Source organism: Arachis duranensis, chromosome 1 (assembly GCF_000817695.3).
Source record: "Arachis duranensis cultivar V14167 chromosome 1, aradu.V14167.gnm2.J7QH, whole genome shotgun sequence".
NCBI classification, from domain to species: Eukaryota; Viridiplantae; Streptophyta; class Magnoliopsida; order Fabales; family Fabaceae; genus Arachis; species Arachis duranensis.
In genome coordinates, this window is record NC_029772.3 from 35,377,627 (window position 1) to 35,399,453 (window position 21,827).

The following is a 21,827-nucleotide window of genomic DNA, read 5'->3' on the forward strand; positions in this document are numbered from 1 at the left end:
TATTATTCTTAGTCAGGATACCAATAGGGTTCTTTAATTTCAGTTGTAAAAAGTGAAAAGGCATAAAATAAATAATTGTTACTCAATAATTGGAAAATATGTTGGGGTTTTGGAGATGCTTTGTCTTCTGAATTCCTGTAACATAATGCTTTCTCACTTTCAAACATGCAAGGCTCCTTCCATGGAAAGCTGTATGTAGGGCATCACCGTTGTCAATGGCTACTTCCCATCCTCTCAGTGAAAATGGTCCAAATGCTCTGTTACAGCACGGCTAATCATCTGTCGGTTCTCGATCATGTCGGAATAAGATCCATTGATCCTTTTGCGTCTGTCACTACGCCCAACACTCGCGAGTTTGAAGCTCATCACAGTCATCCAATCCCAAAATCCTACTCAGAATACCACAGCAAGATTTAGACTTTCCGGATTCTCAAGGATGCTGCCAATGGATTCTAGCTTATACCACGAAGATTCTGATTAAGGAATCTAAGAGATACTCATTCAATCTAATATAAAACGGAGGTGGTTGTCAGGAAAACATTCATAGACTGAGGAAGGTGATGAGTGTCACGAATCATCACCTTCTTCATAGTGAAGCGCGAATGAACATCTTAGATAGGAACAAGCGTGTTTGAATGGAAAACAGAAATAATTGCATTAATTGATCGAGACGCTGCAGAGCTCCTCACCCCCAACAATGGAGTTTAGAGACTCATGCCGTCAAAAGGTACAAAGTTCAGATCTAAAAAATGTCATGAGATATAAAATAGTTCTCTAAAAGTTGTTTAAATACTAAACTAGTAACCTAGGTTTACAGAAAATGAGTAAACTAAGATAGGTAGTGCAGAAATTCACTTCTGGGGCCCACTTGGTGTGTGCTGGGGCTGAGACTTAAGCTTCTCACATGACTGGGCTGTTTCTGGAGTTAAACGTCAGGTTGTAACCTGTTTCTGGCGGTTAACTCCAACTTGCAACCTGTTTCTGGCGTTCAACGCCAGAATGCAACATGGAACTGGCGTTAAACGCTAGTTTACATCATTTATCTTCGCGCAAAATATAGACTATTATATATTGTTGTAAAGCCCTGGATGTCTAATTTTCAACCCAATTAAGAGCGTGCCAATTGGACTCCTGTTGCTCCAAAAAATTCATTCCGAGTGCAGGGAGGTCAAAATCCAACAGCATCAGCAGTCCTTTTTCAGCCTGAATTAGATTTTTGCTCAGCTCCCTCAATTTTAGCCAGAAAATACCTGAAATCACAGAAAAACATACAAATTCATAGTAGTCTAGAAATATGAATTTTGCCTAAAAACTAATAAAAATATACTAAAAAGTAGCTAGAACATACTAAAAACTACCTAAAAATAGTGCCAAAAAGCGTATAAATTATCTGCTCATCAATTCTTCATCATCGTCTGAGTCGTTTTCCAAGTCCTCCCAAGAAGCCATCAGTCCCTTTTTCTTTCCTTTTTTGGCTTCTCCTCCTTCTTTAACTTAGGGCAATCAGATTTAAAATGCCCAGTCTCTTTGCAGTTGTAGCATGTCACCTTGCTGAAATCTTTCTTTTGTTTTCTTGAACTGCTTCCTTTGCCTCTTTCCTTGAACTTCACCATTTTCCTGAATTTTTTGGCAAACAACACAAATTCATTTTCAGAGGAATTATCACTAGATTCATCATCCAGGGGGTTAGTAACAGATGTAAAAGCAATTTCTTTCTTTTTTGAATCTTTTTTCAAATAAGTGTTTTCGAAAGCAAGTAAGTTTCCTCTCAAATCATCATATGTCATGGAATCTAGACCACTACTCTCAGATATGATTAATGCCTTAGTTTCCCACTCTTTTGTGAGACATCTCAAAACTCTCCTCACAAGCATAGAATCAGGATACGTAATTCCCAAAGCATCCAAGCCAACAATGATAATGTTGAATCTTTCAAACATTTTATCTATTGATTCTCCTTCCTTTATTGAGAACATTTCATATTCTCTGTTCAGCATGTCTATCCTGGTATTCTTCACTATGGTGGTTCCTTCATGAGTGATTTGAAGTTTGTCCCAGATTTCCTTTGCCAGTGTACATCGTGATACCCGTCGGTATTTTTCGAAGCTGATAGCACAATTGAGCAAGTTGACAGCCTTGGCATTGAGCTCCACCTTCTTTCTATCTTCTTCGGTCCAGCTTGCTTCGGGTTTAAGAGCAATTACTCCTTCAGCACTTGTGGTGGTTGAAAATTGAGGACCCTCCAGGATAATCTTCCATAGTCTATAGTCTACTACTTGCACAAAAATCTTCATTCTCTCCTTCCAATAGGTGCAATTTTTCCCATTGAAAAGAGGAGGTCTGTTGCTTGATTGTCCTTCTGTCAAGTTGTAGGACACCAGATTTGAGCCACTGTTTTCTGCCATATGGATCTTTTCTCTAAGCTGCAAAGCTTGATCTCTTTGAGACCAAGCTCTGATACCAATTGATGGTTTATCATTGGTTAAGAGAAGGGGTCGTTGAATCTTAGCCCCTTTTTCTCTTAGTAACTCTTGCTGGCCTTCAGAACACTTGAGGAGATTTTTCTTGTTTTTGTCTCGTGCCTAGCCAAGAGACTTTTTCGTTTTGTCTCGTGACCGGCCAGGAGATATTTTTCAGTTTTGTCTCCTATGCAGCAGAATCAGAAATGGAGTAGAAGAGAGAGAAAAATTACACCAAGATATATCCTGGTTCAGCTGCTAAGTGCAATGCAGCCTACATCCAGTCTCTATCACAACAATAATGAAATTTTACTATAATCATCTTTGATTACAAATACCAATACTCCCTAGGAACTACCCTTCCTATCTGGGACAAGTCCAGAATCTATTCCCAAAACTGAACTTGACTTGGTAACCTACCAAGGTTTCAACTGCTAAATGCTAACCCAACTTGCAAGGGGATTCCCACAAAATCATGAAACACAACACAGATGTACAAAGGACCTCTAAGAACATCTATGGCTTTTTCTTTTAATTTTGTGCACTCTTCCTTTTTTCGCTCTATGGCTTTTTTCTTACAAACCTCACTGTTTGCCTTTTTCTATGAGACTCAAGACAGACAAAATTAAACAAAAAATTACAAAATAGAAAACATTGGAGGAGAAGAACTTCTGTTATCTTAGGTAGCTATATGAACACTGTGCTTTTACTCTTTTCCTTACTTCAAGCCTTGGCTGTTCTTCCTTATTTATAGAAGGGGAAGCCTCCACGGTTGAAACTGTTGAACCAAGCTAAACTTCTTTTTCTTCATGCAAAATCGGTTTGGCCAGAGAGAGAGAGAGAGAGAGAGAGAGAGAGGAGAGATAACCAAATGTAAAACCCAACATGCAATTACCTCTGTGTCTCCCCTTCACACCAAGCTTCATCAATCTGAGCCATCCATCTTGACTTGCACTCCAAGAAGGATTCCTAGCCCTTGATGCGTTCTTGATGCATGACAGCTCCTCTTGCTCCACTTTTGCTTCCTCCTTCACGTAGCCTCCTTAGCTACCTTCTGTGATGAGTGAACACAAAGCAGAGACGAGCCATGCCTCTAAGATCTTCTTCCTCTGACCGAGATCATCTTCTTCCAATTTTAGTATGGAGAGCATGAGCTTACTTCACCAGATCTTACCCATTTTTGGTGAAGATCTCAGCCACAACATACTTTTTGTTTTCTTTTTCTTGCCATCATTACAATGGTCTTTAGCTTGCTTCTAGCTTCTTCTTTATTACTCTGATAGCTTGCAAAAACTTCCATGCTTTTTCTCTGTGAAGTGACCGAAAGTAAGAAGAAAGATGAGAGAGAAGAGAGAAGACCTAGAAATGCTTTTAGTGAAACTAAGAAAGAGAATGAAATGAATTAATTGTTTCGAGACCCAAGCCTAGAAGCGTGTAGAACACTTAAGGCAATCAAATCATTTTTTCACTTTCTCTTTCCTATTTTCAATGTCTGCATTAAGTGCATTAAAACATAATTTGAAATCCATCAAAAGATGAATATGATATTCGTGGAAGCATGTATAGTTCTCTCTTTCTTAAATTTTAATTTGGACCAAGCTAGTGGATCTCTCCATCAAAGTTGATTTGGGCTAATAATAATCAAATTTAGCCCAACAAGAGTAAAAACAAATCAGCCACAACTCTCATCATTTTTATAACTAAGGCGGATTTATTTCCAACATCTTGGACTTGCTATTTTTTGGCCCAGTAGCAGAATCTGCAAAAAAAATTATTAATTAACTCATATAAATTAAAATCAAATTAATAATTTTGTAATTAATTATATTAATAATGTTTGATCATCACTAATTTAATTTTGGAGTTTTCCAAACTCATCAACAACCAAACAAGCGATAAAGAAGCATGAAAGCATTCAAGCCAAAAATCAAGCAATTGTGAATTGGATAATGGATGGAAATTGATTGATGTGCAAGAGAACTTAATGGACCAAATGATATATGAAACTTACACATCAATCAATGACACACTTCAAATTTGGGTTCACATCACCTAGTGGACATAAGATGGAAAACATGGTTGCTATGCAATGTAATAAAAGAGAACTAGAGATGAAAAGTCAATCACATAGCTAGCATGGTCTATATAGCTTGAAAATTTCAAAAGGATGTCCCTAGGTGAGCTTCCAATCCAATCTCACAAAAGAACATTGTTCCAAAATGACTAGTTTCAAATATGTGTAGAGCACATAAGTAAACAATTAATGGTCAATCATGTCATTAAGGCATATGCATAACATATGGATGCATATGCTCAAGAAACATAATGCATTAAGATAAATACACAACATCCAACAAGAAATTGCCTAATCAAAGAAAAAGATTCAAATCACATGTTGGCTAGCTACAACATGCAATTCTAAAAGAAAAATCTAAAATAATTGAAAGGCAATGTCATATACTTGGTGTTCAAAAATATTAAGCATTAGTGACTCAAAATCAAATAGCAAATTGTAACCTCAACAAAGAATCCAAGAGTAGAAATTAACAACAATAATGTTAAAATAACATCTTATCAGTAATCAGCAGCAATACACAGTAAACAAGATTAATAATCCAACACTTATAATGAAAAACAAAAAATAAAACAAAAGTTAAACTAACTAAATAACAAACTAACTAACTAACTAAAATAAATGGTGTTAGATGATGATTGGTAGTGTTGGATGATGATTGAAGGGTGGAAAGAGAAGAGAAGAAGAGAGAAGAAGAAAAGAAATGGAAAGAAGATGAGAAAAGAAGAGTGGTGAAACAGGGCAATCCATGCGTATGCATGCAGTGATGCGTAAGCGTGATGGGTTATTTAGAGGGCGACGCGTACGCGTAAGTGACGCGTACGCATGGGTTGGGTTTGTGCTAGAGGCACAATTCCAGCCCAAAACTTGCACAACTCTCAAGTTTTTGCTGAAAAAGGCTAAGACAGAATTTCTGCGTAATTGACAGTAGGATAAATCTATTATTGGGAGTACACCAGGCTATATTTTGGAATAAAACTATTTTTCCATGAAACTTTAGGGTGTTTTGAGTGTCTCATAAAAAATTTAGAATTTATTGACGAGCGGTTTGTGAGAAATGAATTTTTAAAGTTTGATGGTTTCTGCAGAAACTTCTGTTTCTTTACTGTAGAAGCACCAACTTCCAACCCACTTAATTTTTTATTCTGGAAAGCGTTTGAACTGAAAATAATGGCAATTTCAAGATTTTTTACCCACAATATTCATTTTAAATTTCATGTCAAAATTCTTTTTAACCAATTAAATATATTACAAAGGATGTGGGTAGCTTGCTGGATTTTGAAAACAGAATTTTGAAAGGTAGGGCTGTGTTTCTGACCTCATAACTTTTTCATATGGCATGGGAATGATCTGGAACTTTATTTTTTGGAAAACTGGAAGAGTCTTGTTTAAGGTCATAAATTTTGAAAGGCGATGGGTGAAAATTGGATTTTTAGTGAATTTAAAAAATTTACTGCCCCTATTATTTTTTCTGTACTTTCTTTAAAAATAATGATATCATCTTTTTTAAAAAGAGATAGTACAAGTTTAAACTATGACCAAATTAGTTATGCGGAGGTATGTATAGTTAGGCGGTGATGTGGAGGTAGTATAATTAGCGGTGATGCGGAGATACATTTTATAATGTTGGTGATATGGAGGTATAGTAAAGGAAAAATAATGAGAAGTCATGTATGAAAGAGATAACCAAAATGGATAATGATTTATGAAAAGTATATATTGAATGGGCCTTGTGCAATGTCCACCTAACTGATAGCCTGAGATTGCTAATGCGGGAATGTTCGCCTAACTGATAGCACTATTTCTTACTGTGATACACATTAAAATATTATTATCACGAGGCCTAACTGACACGAGTAACCGTGATGCCAAGGTGTCTAACTGACATAGTAAAGGAACCATATTCGGCGTTCACTCCGAGTAACGTTGGGTTACGGGTAGACAACCAACGCATGAGCTCATGGCCTGCACTAGGAACAAATTAAACATGCATCATCTTGTTTGTGCATATAAACTTTCTGTGAATTATTTATTGCCATTTCTTGATTGTTTACTCTATTACTTATTATATATATCCGTGCCTTGTATCTCTGTGGTTGTTCATTTTGCTTTTCACGACAACTTAAAGACAAAGACCTTAGGTTCCCTTTTTACCTTGTTGAGAACTCTAGGTTCTATCCATTCTTTTCTTTCCTTCTCCCCCCTCCCCAGATGGGATCGACAGAAGAGTTCTTTGAGTTTCGCTTCATATTGAGCTATGAGGACCCAGCGTTGAATGGAGTCTTTGTATGGAGTACGCTTTGGACCCGCAACTACATTTTGGTACTCGGTACCTTGATAGATGATATGTACCTCCAAAATTAACTTATGTGTATATATGTATATTTTGTGTTATCATGTATTTATCTAAGATATTGCTTCAAGTGTTAACCCTGCGAATAACTAAACGATATCCCACAAGAAATAATTTAACCATGCTAATCCGTTAAAGGCTTATATTAATACCTGCTAATGAAATTCTGAATCTAGAGCCAAGTAGGTCCTTATGACAAGTAACACCTAAACGTTTGACATTGGTCATGACGTGTCAAAAGTTGGGTTGTTATAGTTTCCGTCATACTTCAATTCAGTAGGCTTGTTAAAATGTTTTGGCACTCGTACCTGAAGGACGTGGGAAGCGAATGGGGTTTGATCCATTATCACGTGTTCTCGAGACTCTAGGTACCTTTTAGGGCTAGGACTCTTCGGCGGAGTCTGTCTCCTTTTAGACTGGGCAGATTGGGATTCTTCCCGCGCCCGAGAATTGCCACGCCGTCGTGGCAACCTCCTCTCCTCTCTTTGACACTGGGGTGAGCGTGAGCCCTGCCGGTGGTCTCGCCCTTGTTCAGGGTTTTCGTGATTGTGCTCTTTGCGTTCCCTAGCTGGACGACTTCGACAACTAGACTGTTTAGACAATGAACGCTTGGCCAACCGTCGTTCAAGTTCCAATTGGTAGCGCTCCAGCTCTTGTACTCGATGTCGCATTTGCTGAATAGGGTGGTGATAGTCATCTCCAAGGCCAGCGTAATGATGAACTTCTGGGTGACGGGTTTCCGGGTTAAAGGCTCCCGGATTTTCATAGCTGGAGAGAACTTCTTCTTGACTTGGTGTAATGTCAGTCTCGTGTCCGCCCCACGATGTTGGCCCTTCAATGGAGTTTTTAAAATGATTGTGGAGTAGTAAATTCGATGTTCGGCCATGATTTTTGGCGAAGTAGGAGTTTTCTACAAACGACGCTAAATGTATGTACCAGAAGTTAGTTTACGAACTAGTGAGATGAGAAGGTTGGAAATTCTGATTTCAGTATGCACAGAATCAGATCGAGTGGACAACCTGCAAATTACTCTGATGCTAAAGTTAGTAATGTTTTTTGGTGATATAAAACAAGTATCTTTACCTATTGTGTATCCTTTTTTTATACTTGTCTTTTGGGAATTCTGTTTTCTCAACCTCTAATATTTTTATCTCGCATTACTATTGTTAGAATTTGATGGTTTTAGTTTTTAGTAATAAAACTGTTATGATATTTTTGACATTATCTCGTAACGTTAGATTCTTACTTAATTGTTAGTTCAGTATGATCTTATTTGTTCAAAATATTCATATACATAAATTTATAACTAATTCTAAGAAATCAAATAACTCATCGAACTATACGGAACAATAATTATAGCAATTAATTAATTTCGATTCAGTAGGGAGAAGGAAACAAACAAGAAGATATTTACCGGAGGCAAGTGATGTGATTGAATTAGGTTGCTATCATTTATTTATTCTCTGCCAATTCATATCGGATATGGACTATGACCGCCTATCCCATTATCTTCAAAAGCTTTGAAAGATAATGTTAATGTCTGTCGAGTCTCATTACGTGCTAAGCTTTTATTTATTTATTTATTATTATTATTATTATTGTTATTATTGTGTTATTGTGAATAAAAAATTAAAATATATATCTTTTGCAATGTACGACTGCGAGTTACCAAGTCGATTCCTAAGTTAATTTAAGTTCAATTTGCATTGTTAACAGCACAAGAAGATGAATTTATGATGAGCTCGTAAACCAAGTTTGAAGTTATATATTAGTAGGCTAAATTTGAATTTGGACAAGTTTATCTCATTAACTAAAATTTATTGGATTGTATACTTATTTTAACTATTTTATAAATTTTAACTTATTATATATAATTATATCTATAATAAACCAAAATACCAGGTATAGTATATATGCATATACAAAATCATAAAGAAGGACTTTTGAGATAAACAATATATATATGTTTAGTGATGAGCGGATATTTTATATATTATTTGGTATTATTTATTCAGTGTTAGTTTTTCGTATATTTTGTTAAGTTTTATTATATTTTAGTAAGTTTTAGTACAAAAATTATCTTTTAGATGTTACTTTGAGTTTTCGTGGTTTTTTTATGACTTTAGGTGATTTTTGAGTGAATTTGACAAGTTTTGGCAAAGTCTAATTCAAAGGCACAGAAATAATAGCAGATACTATTGGATCCTGACCTCCGTGCATTCAAACGAGCATTTCTAGAGCAACAAAAATCCAATTGAGGCACTCTTAACGGCGTTAAAAAGTTAACTTCCAAAACTTTCCAGCAATATATAATAGTCTATAATTTTCTTTGAAAATGACTGCCCAAACTGGGTGTTGAACGTCCAACTTACCCCTTTTCTAGCGTTCAACGCCCCAAAAGGACCAAAGCCAACGTACTTGGGCGTTCAACGCCACCAGGGAGCATCAAGGCAGCATGGACACCTCACTCCTCCAAGATGGACGCCAAGCTCAACCCAAACACTCACCAAGTGGGCCCACAAGTTGATTTTCGCATCTTTAGCTTAGACTATTTCATTTTCGTAATTTTTAATTATTATTAATTTCTTTTAGGTCTATTTATTATATAAATAGAAGGAAGATCGCCTCTGTTAGGGACTTTTTGATCTTTAGCTTCTCAGAACTGATCTTTTCTGTAAAGTATGAGCAGCTAAACCTCCTAGGTTAAGGATAAGAGCTCTGCTAATTCCTATGGATTAATATTATTACTTTTTCTACTTTAATATATGTTTGATTCCATTCTATGGTGTATTTTCGTTCTTCATCTTTATTAATTTGGGGTGGAACAACAGTATGACCCCTTATTCTATATGAGTTCTTTACGAGTCCTGCCCCAGATAGTATTGAGCTACAGCTTGAGAGTACATCACAGGTTCCAACAAGTTACTTGGGCTAATTGGGTTATATGTGACATGAAATCTCATTAGTCAGGGGTAATTGAGGTTACTGTGGCTCCAAGGCTAGAATCATAGAGCTTCATTCTCCGATTCGGATGATTCGACCTTGTCTGTGGTGTTTCGAGTAGGATCATCAGAGATTGAATTGCGTGCGCTTCACCCTCGTCCAGATTGACTGACCTGTTCAGACGTTTGGTTTGGATCCGAGGAGATTAATGACCGCGACCCATGGCTTAATCCCTTACAGCATTGCCATTGAATGAATCACTCATTGTTAAAGTAGTCAATAAGAAGTATCAATCCGGAAGAACAAGCATCTCCGAGGCCTTAACTGTTTTCTTACTATTGTTTCTACATCAATTCTTTATTGGTTTTGTTATTGTTTTGTTTTTGCGTCTAAAACAACAACAATCAACTTTCTATTACCTGACTAGGATCTGTAGGATAACCACAGCTTGGTCAATCCGACAATCCTCGTGGGATTCGACCCCCACTCACTCACCTGAGGTATTACTTAGATGACCTAGTGCACTTACCAGTTCAGTTGTGCAAGTTTCATTTTCGCGCACCGAGTTTTTGGCGCCATTACCGGGGATTGTTCGAGATTAACAAACTAACAGTTGTCTTGCTCCTTAGATCATGTACTTTTTACTGTTTTTCTTTTAATTGTGTTTCTTATTTTCCTTTTCACAAATTTTTAAAAAATATATGTATTTTCATCTTTTTCTTTTGTTTGAGTCTTGTGGCAATTTTTAAGATTGGTGTCCCTTTGGTTTTCATTTTTTTCTTGAGTTTTTGAAAATTGTTCTTGTTTTTCTTTCTTGATGTTCTAAATTTTCTTTATTTTTTCTTTGTTTGATTTCAAAATTTTTAAGTTTGATGTCTTTTTAGTGTTTTTTCCTTTCTAAAATTTCGAAATTTGTGTCTTTAATTTCAAATTTTTTAAGTTTAGTGTTGTTCTTTTCTTTTTAATTTTTAATTTTTCGAAAAAAATCTTTTTTATTAGATTTTCAAAATTTTGTTATCTTATCTTTCTTTTTAAATTCAAATTTTAAAAATTTAGTATTTGGTTAGTCTTTCTTTCTTAAAAATTTTAATTTCAAAATCTTCCTTTGACTTTTTCTTTTTAATTTCAAAATTTTTCAAAATTCAATCTTCTATCTTAAATTTTTAAAATTTTATCTTATCTTATTTGACTTTTTCTTTCCAAATTTAAATTTTAAAATCTTTGATTGACTCTTTCTTTTTAAATTTCAAAAATTTTTAAAATAAAATCTTTTATTTTATTTTTTAATCCTATTAGTTAATTATCTATTTTATCTTATTTCAATTTTAAAAGTTTGGTGTCTCTTTGACTCTTCTTTCTCTCTCCTCTTTTTCGAAATCTTCTTCTTCTTTTATCTCTCTTCTTTTTCGAAAAACTTCTTCTTATTTTTCTTTTTGAATTAAAAGACATCTTTCTTTTCTTTTCTCTTCATCTATCTCTCTCACTAGGAGTCTTCTATACTCTAATATAGAGACTCTTTTCTTCTTCTCTTCTTATTTTTTTTCTTATTTATGAGCAAGAATAGGGATAAAGAACCTTTCTTTGATTCGGATCATGAACCTGAAAGGACTCTGAGAAGACGTCTGCAACAAGCTCAGGCAAGCAGAGCCGTAAGGAATCTCACAGGAGCTCTAGAACAAGAAACTGAAGATACAACAATAGCAGCTAACCTAGATAATGAGGGAGACGCAAGAAAGGTCCTTGGATCTTACACTGCACCCAATTCTAATTTCTATAGGCGCAGCATCTCCATTCCTGCAATTGGTGCAAACAACTTTGAGTTGAAGTCTTAACTGGTCACTCTAGTACAACGAAATTACCAGTTTCATGGACTTTCACAGAAAGATCTAAACAAATTCACTTTCCCTTTGCTGTAAGAGACGGAGCAAGGCTATGGCTGGACTCTCAACATAAGGAAAGCCTAGATACTTGGGAGAAGGTGGTCAATGGATTCTTGACCAAGTTTTTTCCACCTCAGAAGCTAAGCAAGCTTAGGGTGGAAGTACAAACCTTTAGACAGAAAGAGGGAGAATCCCTTTGTGAAGCTTGGAAAAGATACAAGCAACTGATCAGGAGATGTCCTCCTGACATGATTTCAAACTGGACCATGCTAGACATCTTCTATGATGGTCTATCTGAAGCGTCCAAAATGTCACTGGACCACTCTACAGGTAGATCCCTCCGCTATAAGAAGACGCCTGAAGAGGCACAAGAGCTTATTGACATGGTTGCCAACAACCAATACATGTACACTTTTGAGGGGAACCCTGTGAACAATTGGGCAGCTCAAAAGAGATGTGTCTTGGAAGTAGACACCTTAGACACCATCTTAGCTCAGAACAAACTCATGTCCCAACAGATTAACATGAACTCTCAGCACTTGAGTGGGACGTAGAGCTCATATGCCAACTATCCAGAAACAGTGTATGAACTAGACACTGGTGATAACACTTGGACCACCATGGAGGAAGTAAACTACATGGGAATCTCCTCCAGAAACTCCAACAACAATCCCTATTCAAATACTTTCAATCAGGGATGGAGGAATCACCCTAATATTGGGTGGAGAGATCAACAGAAGCCTCAACAAGGCTTCAATAACAATCAGGGTGGAACAAACCAAAACAGGTTCAATAATAGACTGTTCCAACCCTCTCAGCAACAGATGGAGACTCTCACACAGAGTCTCTCTGACCTGGCCACCATTGTTTCTAACCTCTCCAAAACCACGCATAGTTTCATGGCAGCAACTAGGTCATCCATCAGGAATTTGGAGATATAGGTGGGACAGCTAAGCAAGAAAATCCCAGAGATCCCTTCCAATACTCTTTCCAGTAACACAGAAGTAAATTCAAGGGAAGAGTGCAAGGCCCTCACTGTGGAGGTGATGACCGAACCCAAGGAGGAGCCTGCTATTGAGGAGCTCAAGGAAATCAGAGCTCATGAAGAGATTGGGGACATCATCATGCACGCCCCCACACACATAGAGGAGCCTGAGGAATATCCATCTTCAGACGAGCAAGAAGAACCTAAGGTGGAGCAAATTGGTCGGTTTCTGGTAATCTTCAGGAAGCTGAATGTCAACTCCTCTCATGCAGAGGGATTGGAGAAGGACCCACCTTCCCTGGCGTGTTTGAAGGCCTCAAAGGGAGATGAGATTGTGGTACTGACCAAGGGGTGCCGTGCCTTAGTCCAAAAGAAGCTCCCTCAGAAGCTGCCTGATCCCGGAAGCCTCCTAATTTCCTGCACTATAGGGACCATAACCTTTGGGAAGGCACTATGTGACCTTCGCTCAAGTATCAACCTCATGCCTCTCTCTGTGATGAAGAGGCTAGGAATTCAAGAGGTGCAGCCTGCCAAGATCTCATTGGAGATGGCAGACAAGTCCCTGAAAAGGGCACATGGCATGGTGGAAGACCTCCTGGTAAAGGTTGAAGACCTTTACCTCCCTGCTGATTTTGTGATCCTAGATACTGGGGAAGACAGAGACAACTCCATCATCCTAGGAAGGCCTTTTCTTGCCACTACAAAGGCCTTGATAGATGTGAAAAAAAAGAGCCAGTCCTGAGTTAGTGGGAAGATCATATCTTGTTTAAGATCCCTAACCCTCAATCTTCCTTTGACAAAGGAGGTGCCATATATGGTGCAACACTTAGTGTTCCAACCTTCTCTCTCAGTATAGAGCTATATAGAGCCCTCAAACACCAATTCTAAGTTTGGTGTTGGGCAACCATCATCAAGCACTGGGAAGGAAGGTACTAAAAAGAAGGTACCTAAAGGCTGGAGGGACAAGAAGATCCCCACTAGAGGCCTCTCACTTGGCATAAGAGTTGTCTTCACTAAGAGCCCAGTCATTCCACATACTGTAAACCAGATCCTGTCTTTAGAGCATGTGGAGCTCATTCATGAGTACACAGGAAAAAGTTCACTATAAGGGGTGAAAATCTGAGCCCCTACCTATCTCCGTAATGGAGCTGTCCGTCAAGCTGATAATAGTAAAGAAGCGCTTGTTGGGAGGCAATCCAACCCTTAAGCATAGTATTTTAAATTCCTTTTCATATATTTTAAGTTCTATAGTGTAGTTTTTCCTTTGATTTTTAATGTTAGTGATCATGTGCAGTACTTAGAACAGTGACAGAGACATTCAGAACTAAAAATATAACACCCTGGGGAGAGTCCCTTGTTGGCCTTGAATGTCAGACAAGGAGATAGCTGGGTGTCCAACGCCCACACAAGGGCTGAGAAGAACTAACCCTTGGTCTCCTATGGGCGTCCAACGCCCGCCAAGGAATAATCCCAGTGTTGAACGCCAGAACAGGTGCATTCTGGGCGTCCAACGCCCAACAGGGAGCATGCATTGCCGTTGAACGCCAGTAATGGAGCATAGTGGGCGTTCAACTTCCCCTATGGAGCAGCCAGGGCAACCATTTTAGTCTCATGTGGGCGTTCAACGCCCAAACCTGGCGCTGAACGCCCAGGCTGGGGCAGGCTCGAGCTTGGAAGCCTTCTCAGCCAGTGGATCCCACAGAATCTTCATCTACCTCACCTACTACACCTTTTCCTCTCTCTTCTACTTTTTTCAAACTTTGAAACCCACACCCTACTTTCCCTCTTCCCCTTACACCATCACCTTTTCCTCTTCCCAAACCCATCATAAATTCATCATTCAATTCCCACCAACCCCACCCACTTCAAATTCAAACCTTTTCCATCCAATTCCCCCATTTTACACACTCTTCTCCTTCTTCCATTCCCCCACCTGGTCGAAGCATTCATCTCCCTCTCCTTTATAATTCTTCTTTCTTCTTATACTATTTCCCTTTTCTTTTGTTCATAGTTGCTCAACGACGAGCAACCATATTAAGTTTGGTGTTACAAAAGCATTGCCTTTTTACTTCTACCCTCTTCTATGGTACCAAAGGTCCGCAAAGCTTTAGGGAAGAGAAATGGAAAGGCTCCCGCTTCCACTTTCGAACCTTGGGAATCATGGAGATTCCTCACCAAGGTGCACCACGATCACTTCTATAATGTGGTAAGGCACAAAAAGGTGATTTTCGAGGTCCCCTTCAAGCTCAAATAGGGGGAGTATCCGGAAATCTAACAAGAAATCTGGAAAAGGAATTAGAAAATTTTAACCAATCCTGTTTCAGAGGTCGGAACACTAATGGTGCAAGAATTTTTTGCCAATACTTGGGTCACCAAAAAAAATGCCACGAGCGTGAACCCAATGCCTAAAAACTGGTGCACAATGGTGAGAGAGCAACTCTTAGACTTTAGCCCGGAAAGTGTGAGAGTGGTGCTCCAATTGCCTTAGATGCTAGGAAACCCACACTCCTACACTAGAAGGGTCAACTCTGACCAAAGACTGGATCAAGTCCTTGCGGACATTTGTGTGGAAGCAGCACAGTGGAAGAGGGACGCATAAGGCAAGCCCTACCAACTTGGTAGGCTTAACCTTAAGCCTGTAGCCCGAGGATGGTTGGAGTTTATCCAACGCTCTATCATCCCCACTATTAACCGATCTGAGGTTACCATTAACCGAGCAATAATGATTCATTGTATTATGCTTGGGAATGAGGTGGAAGTACATGAGATGATACCTCAAGAATTGTACAAGGTGGCTGAAAAGACCTCCACCTAAGCGAGGTTAGCATTCCCATACCTCATATATTGCATATGCAATTCAACTGGAATTGGCATAGCTGGAGATACCCTCATAGAGATGGACAAGCCCATCACAAAAAGGAAGATGGAGCATGTGAGAGAGCAGGCGCACAGACCACAGCAAGAGCCAGCTTAACCAGTTGCACCTGAGATCCCGGAAATGCCTCAGGGAATGCACTTTCCTCCCCATAACTATTGGGATCAATTGAACACATCTTTACGGGAGCTGACCTCTTCTGTGGATCAACTGAGGATTGAGCACCAAGATCAAGCTGTTGTCCTCCATGAGATAAGAGAAGGTCAGAAGATCATGAGGGAGGAACAGCAGAGACAGGGGCGAGACATAGAGGAGATAAAACGCTCCATTGGGTTCTCCAGAGGGAGCAGCAGCCGCCATCACTGAGGTTGTTGAGTCCCTTTATATCTTTATTTGTTTTTGTTTTCATTGTACTTTAATTCATTGTCTGTTTTATATTATAGTGCATGATCATATCTAGTCTTTTATTCTTTTCTAGTTTTATTCTCTTGTTTTGTTTTGGTTATAAGATATCCAATGTATCCCTCACCATGCTTAAAAGAGAAATTTAATCGAAAAGGAATAATGAGATACATAATTTTTGAGTTATATCATAAGTTATTTCAATTATTTTGATGTGGTGGCCCTACATTTATCTTCTGAATGTCTGAATTAACAGTGCATAATTGATATTGAAGTTAAGTATGTTGGCTCCTGAAGAACAGTGAATTTAGAGAAATATTATTTATTCTTTAAAAAATAAAAAATATTGATTCTTGAAGCAAGAAAAAGTAACTAAAAGAAAAAAGAAAAATAAAAGAAAAAAAGAAAAATAAAAACCTCAAAGGAAAAAAAAGAGCAATGATCCAAGGCTTTGAGCATCAATGGTTAGGAGGGTCGAAAATTGGCCTAAAAAACTCAATTGAGTTGCAATCCCTAACTAAATTCCTGTGGTGTGAAGGTGTTAAGCAAAAAGCTTAAAATTGAGTAGTTAAAGTCATGATCCAAAAACAAAAGAGTATGCTTAAGAACTCTGAGAACCACTGTCTGGGAATTTAAGAAAATCTAAATTCGAATCCAAAGGGTTCCCCCAGTTAAGTGCTTGTGGCGTTTATGTAGGTGGTAATATGGGAAAACAAAACGCTTAGAGTCACGGCTAGGCTCAAAAGGTGCAAAGCACCAAAAGAAAAAGTTGCGTTCAAGAATCAAGAAGAACTAAAAGAAGAGAACCAATAATATCATCCGGATTTCAGTTCCAAGGGATGCCAATACTTTTGATCTTCAAGGGAAAGTGAGATGGCAAAACTGTTCAAAAGTAAAGAGCTGATAGCCCCATTCAATTATTTGGAACTGAGCTTCATTGATAACTCTTAGACTTATTGTATCTTTCTCTTCTCTTTAGTCCTGCTTTATTTTTGGTTGCTTGAGGACAAGCAACAATTTAAGTTTAGTGTTCTGATGAGCGGATATTTTATACACTTTTGGCACTATTTTCTCATTGTTTTTAGTATATTTTGTTAAGTTTTATTATATTTTAGTAAGTTTTAGTGCAAAAATCACTTTTTGGATACTACTTTGAGTTTTTGTGGTTTTCTATGATTTTAGGTGATTTTTGGGTGAATTTGGCAAGTTTTGGCAAGTTTTTGTAAAGTCTGATTCAGAGGCACAGAAAAGATAGATGTTGTTCGATCCCAACCTCCGTGCATTCAAACGAGCATTTCGAGAGTTACAGAGGTCCAATCGATGCGCTCTCAATAGAGTTGGAAAGCTAACTTTCAGATCTCCAGCAATATATAATAGTCTATACCTTTCTTTGAAAATGACTGCCCAAACTGGGTGTTCCCCCTTTCTGGCGTTCAACGCTCCAAAAGGACCAAGGCCAGCGTTGAACGCCCAAGACTGGCGTTCAATGCCATCAAGGGAGCATCAAGGCAGCATGGACACCCCCTAGTGGGCGTTCAATGCCTACTCCTCCAAGTTGGACGCCAAGCTCAACCCAAACACTCACCAAGTGGGCCCACAAGTGGATTTTCGCACCTTTAGCTTAGACTATTTCATTTTTGCAATTTCTAATTATTATTAATTTCTTTTTAGGTCTAATTATTAGTATAAATAGAAGGAAGATCACCTCTGTTAGGGACTTTTTGATCTTCAGCTTCTTAGAACTGATCTTTTCTGTAAAGTATGAGTGGCTAAACCTCCTAGGTTAAGGATAGGAGCTCTGCTCATTCCTATGAATTAATATTATTACTTTTCTACTTTAATATATGTTTGATTCCATTCTATGGTGTATTTTCATTCTTTATCTTTATGAATCTGGGGTGGAATGACAGTATGACCCCTTATTCTACATGAGTTCTTTACGAGTCCTGACCCGAATAGTATTAAGCTATAGCTTGAGAGTACATCACAGGTTCCAACAAGTTACTTGGGCTAATTGGGATATGTGACATAAAATCTCGTTATTCAGGGGTAATGGAGGTTCCTGTGGCTCCAAGGCTAGAATCATAGAGCTTCATTCTCACTCATCTGAGATATTACTTGGACGATCCGGTGCACTTGCCGATTCAATTGTGCGAGTTTTATTTTTGCGCCCCAGTTTGTTACTAAATCAGTACTTAAAATATTTAGTTGTTGACCAAAATATCTTTAAAAGATGTTATCGATAAAATAGTTTCTAAATAATTTGAAAATACGATTAAAAAAATCAATAAATAGTATATTTTTTGTAAATAATAAAAAAACTTCTGTTAATTAGATCTAAATTTTTGTGATAATATTTAAATAAATATTTAGAAAGTACACAAAAAAATTTGGAATAAAATTTAATCTTTAGATTTTTTTATTTTTCAAAAAGATATAGTCATTCCCGATAAATTTTTTTAAAAAAAATTCACTTGATAAAAAATTACTAAATTTTAAAGATAAAAATATCTTATTTTTCTAATAATGTTTAAAAATTTTTGAATCAAAATTTGACCTCTAAAATTATTTTTTAGAATATGTATTTAATATTTAATTTTTTATCGTAATTTTAACTCTTTCAATAACTTATTTGTTATTAATATTTTTTGAAATTTATTTTGTGAGCGATACTAACTTTTGGTTACTATTTTGATAATTTACTCTATATAAATAGTTATATAAAGTATACTTACGTTATTTGATCTAATTTGTGGCTTTTTAGCGACTTAACTTTAAGCTTTAAAGTTATACATGATTCTTAATGAGGCAAGCTTTATTTGAGTTGTATCCATTTTTTGTTAACCGAACAAGAATTTAGCAGACTCAACTAAGTTCAGCTCAATTCTATCATAATACAAACAAATATATAGTTATATACAATGTATTTCCTTGGCGTATAGACTTAAAACAGCACCAATTGTGTAAATATGAAATGGTATATTCTTCTTTTGCTCGTGAAAATGCTCAATAAGTATGAGACAGTTAGACCTTACAAGTTCAATTATTACAGCTTTTACCTAGTTATTGGTATTCATAAACTATAATAATACCCACGGACTGATCTCTTTGTTAAACTAAGCCACTTGCCAATCATTAAGGAAAATTACCTTATATTATATTAATCACTTCCGTCGTTTCCTTCATTTATAATTTAATACTATGTAGTGTAAAATAATAATTTTAAAATGATATAATTTTAAGAATTTAATATTAGAATTGAGATTGAATGACTCTAACTCAACTTAAAAAAACTAGTTCATATAAAGTAATAAATTGGATGCTTTACATTTATAAATTCTAACAATTTTATTTTTAATAGATGTAAGACATAAATATAACCCATTCACATACATTCAGGAATGATTGTCCGAAACTTGAATATTTGTAGACAAATACATAATTTAATATCATTAAATAGGTTCTGATATTATGTTAGAATTGGAATTGAGTAAGCGAAAAGCTAACTAATAAAATAAGATCTGTCTCACTTTTTTTTAAACAAGTGAGTTTAACGTGGACAACAAAAAATTAAATACAAATAATAAAACAACTTAAACTATTATTGTTTCTGGCATTGCCAACAACAACAATCAATATCTAAACTAAACCATTCCTTCTGGCTCATGAACGATTTGTGTATGATCTCCACCATACCTGCCGATGCTTTGTTTTAGAAAGGGTTGTCTCACATTTATAAATATTTTAAAAATTTTATTTTCAAGATATAATATTTATATTTTAGATATATTCATAACAAAGTCTAGAAAATCCAAAAAAAAAGGTAAGAATATATACTAAATAAAATAAAGTCGATACAATTATAAAAATTATCATGTCTTTTAAAATAATTAACTAAAACTAACAAGAGATTAAGAAAAATAGTATAAATAGAAAAGCTAATAATATTATTGGAATTATTCTGGTAGCAACAACCGCTACCGTTTCATGCAATGCCTCAGCCATAGTGATTATCATAGCGATAAACACATCCATATTTTGTACTAGGTCTTTATTAGGAGTTTCTCCCCAAGTACTTCACCTCCTCTCAACCATCAATGTCTTATTCACATCAAACAATTAACATTGAGATGATCTGTCTTAATATCTTAATCACAAATATTTTCAAAATGAATGTTCACAGACAATCATGCAACCAATATCACAAAGATATCCTATCAACATGAAACATACAAGCAGAATATACAATAGAGCATGATTCAGTTCAATCCCCAAATTCTACTTTAGAACAAATTATTTTAATATCACATTGTAACAACCCAACTCCTAGTATGTTATGCTACAAAGTAAGATGCTACCAATCTATTCTCCTATAAACGCTAACTCTTTATTAATAATACATATGAGTCTGAATCATCATCAGAAACGTGAACGTATTTTCAGGGTAAAATATTTTTTTTTTCTTAACACATACAAAAAATAACAATCATACACAAAAAAATTAAATAATAGAAAAAATAAACATAATTCACAAAACAATAGCGTAGGCCTCAGACGTAAATCAAGTGTACATCCATCATTTATGTTAGTCTGTTGACCCACATATACAGTATCTCTAGTAGCAATTACATAATAGTTATGTCAATATATGTAGTGCGACATCTTAGGTACTAGCCCATACAATAAGCTCCTAACCTGGAACCTAGGTTAGTCTAACCTCTATGTATACCTAACCTCTTTAAAACTACAAAAAATTAGGGGAAGACACTAGATCCTCAAAAAATTTGAGCCGAGCTTAACGTCCTCAAAATACAAAATAGGAAATGCCGACTTCACCTTTAAAGCGGGATCACACCTTATCATTGGGTAAATCCCCTAGACTCTAACTCCTATCTCCATGTCTACATTGGGATCTAGTCCTCCCCTTGCTGCTTGTTGTGCCTCCCAGTCTGAATCCTCCTTGGGATCTTCCTTCTTCGATGAGTTGATATCATTATCATCGACAAATATAATGTTGTTACCATAAACGGGTGCAAATTCTTCTCCTATCGGTCCGAACTGAACTATCAATTGATCGGTTAGATATAAAGGGGGCTTATGTACGTGTGGAATGTTTATGGCAGGTGGTGGCTTAGGGTGGTACTCCCCATACTCAAGATGGTAATCACCATTGAAATTAGGCTCATGTGCCACCTAATTTAGCGATTCAAGAGAAAAAGGGTGTTATGGATCACCTACATGTAATGCTAATATAGAAAAATCATATGGCATAAGTCTGGACTAAATAAGGAGTGGAGAAAGGGTCTGTCCTACAGAATGTGCATATGCATATGAAGCTCTCCCCAAATAAAGATGTTTTTTAAATTTGTGTCCTTGTATGTGAATAGCTCTAACATCTCATAAAATATGACCCCTTTCCCGTCTCCATCTGCGAGAAAGGAAAAAGAGGGGTGTGAATATAAGATTTCTAGTAGGGTGTCACAAAAGGGTAAGGATTTAGAGTTAGTTTGAAATGTTGTGTTATTAACATTTAGTCAAATATTTATCTTTTATAACCTTTAGTTATTCATTTTTCTTTCACAACACCCAAGCATTAAATGTAACAATCACATTCAAACACACATGTTATAAAGAAAACAGAAAATATATATATGCTACAAACAAATATGATGCATGTTTATTTCTATGAAGGTCATGACTTCATAGGCCGGTTAACTACTCGCAACCAGATATTATTTGAGTACAAGTCTCAAATACGGCTTCCCAAATACATCAATCGCATATGTCGAATAGTCTAAGCCACATCAATTGAAATTTAGTTTACGCTATGTCATATGGTCCAAGCCATATAAGTTG

The 21,827-nt window shown here is 36.5% G+C and overlaps 1 protein-coding gene across 1 annotated transcript; it reads left to right on the top strand.

Annotated features, from left to right (window-relative positions):
• Nucleotides 1-12,755: 12,755 nt before the first annotated feature.
• Nucleotides 12,756-13,436, top strand: LOC107485399 (uncharacterized). The gene has a single exon (XM_016105934.1). The coding sequence runs from the start codon at nucleotides 12,756-12,758 to the stop codon at nucleotides 13,434-13,436; it is 681 nt and encodes a 226-aa protein (XP_015961420.1).
• Nucleotides 13,437-21,827: the final 8,391 nt, after the last annotated feature.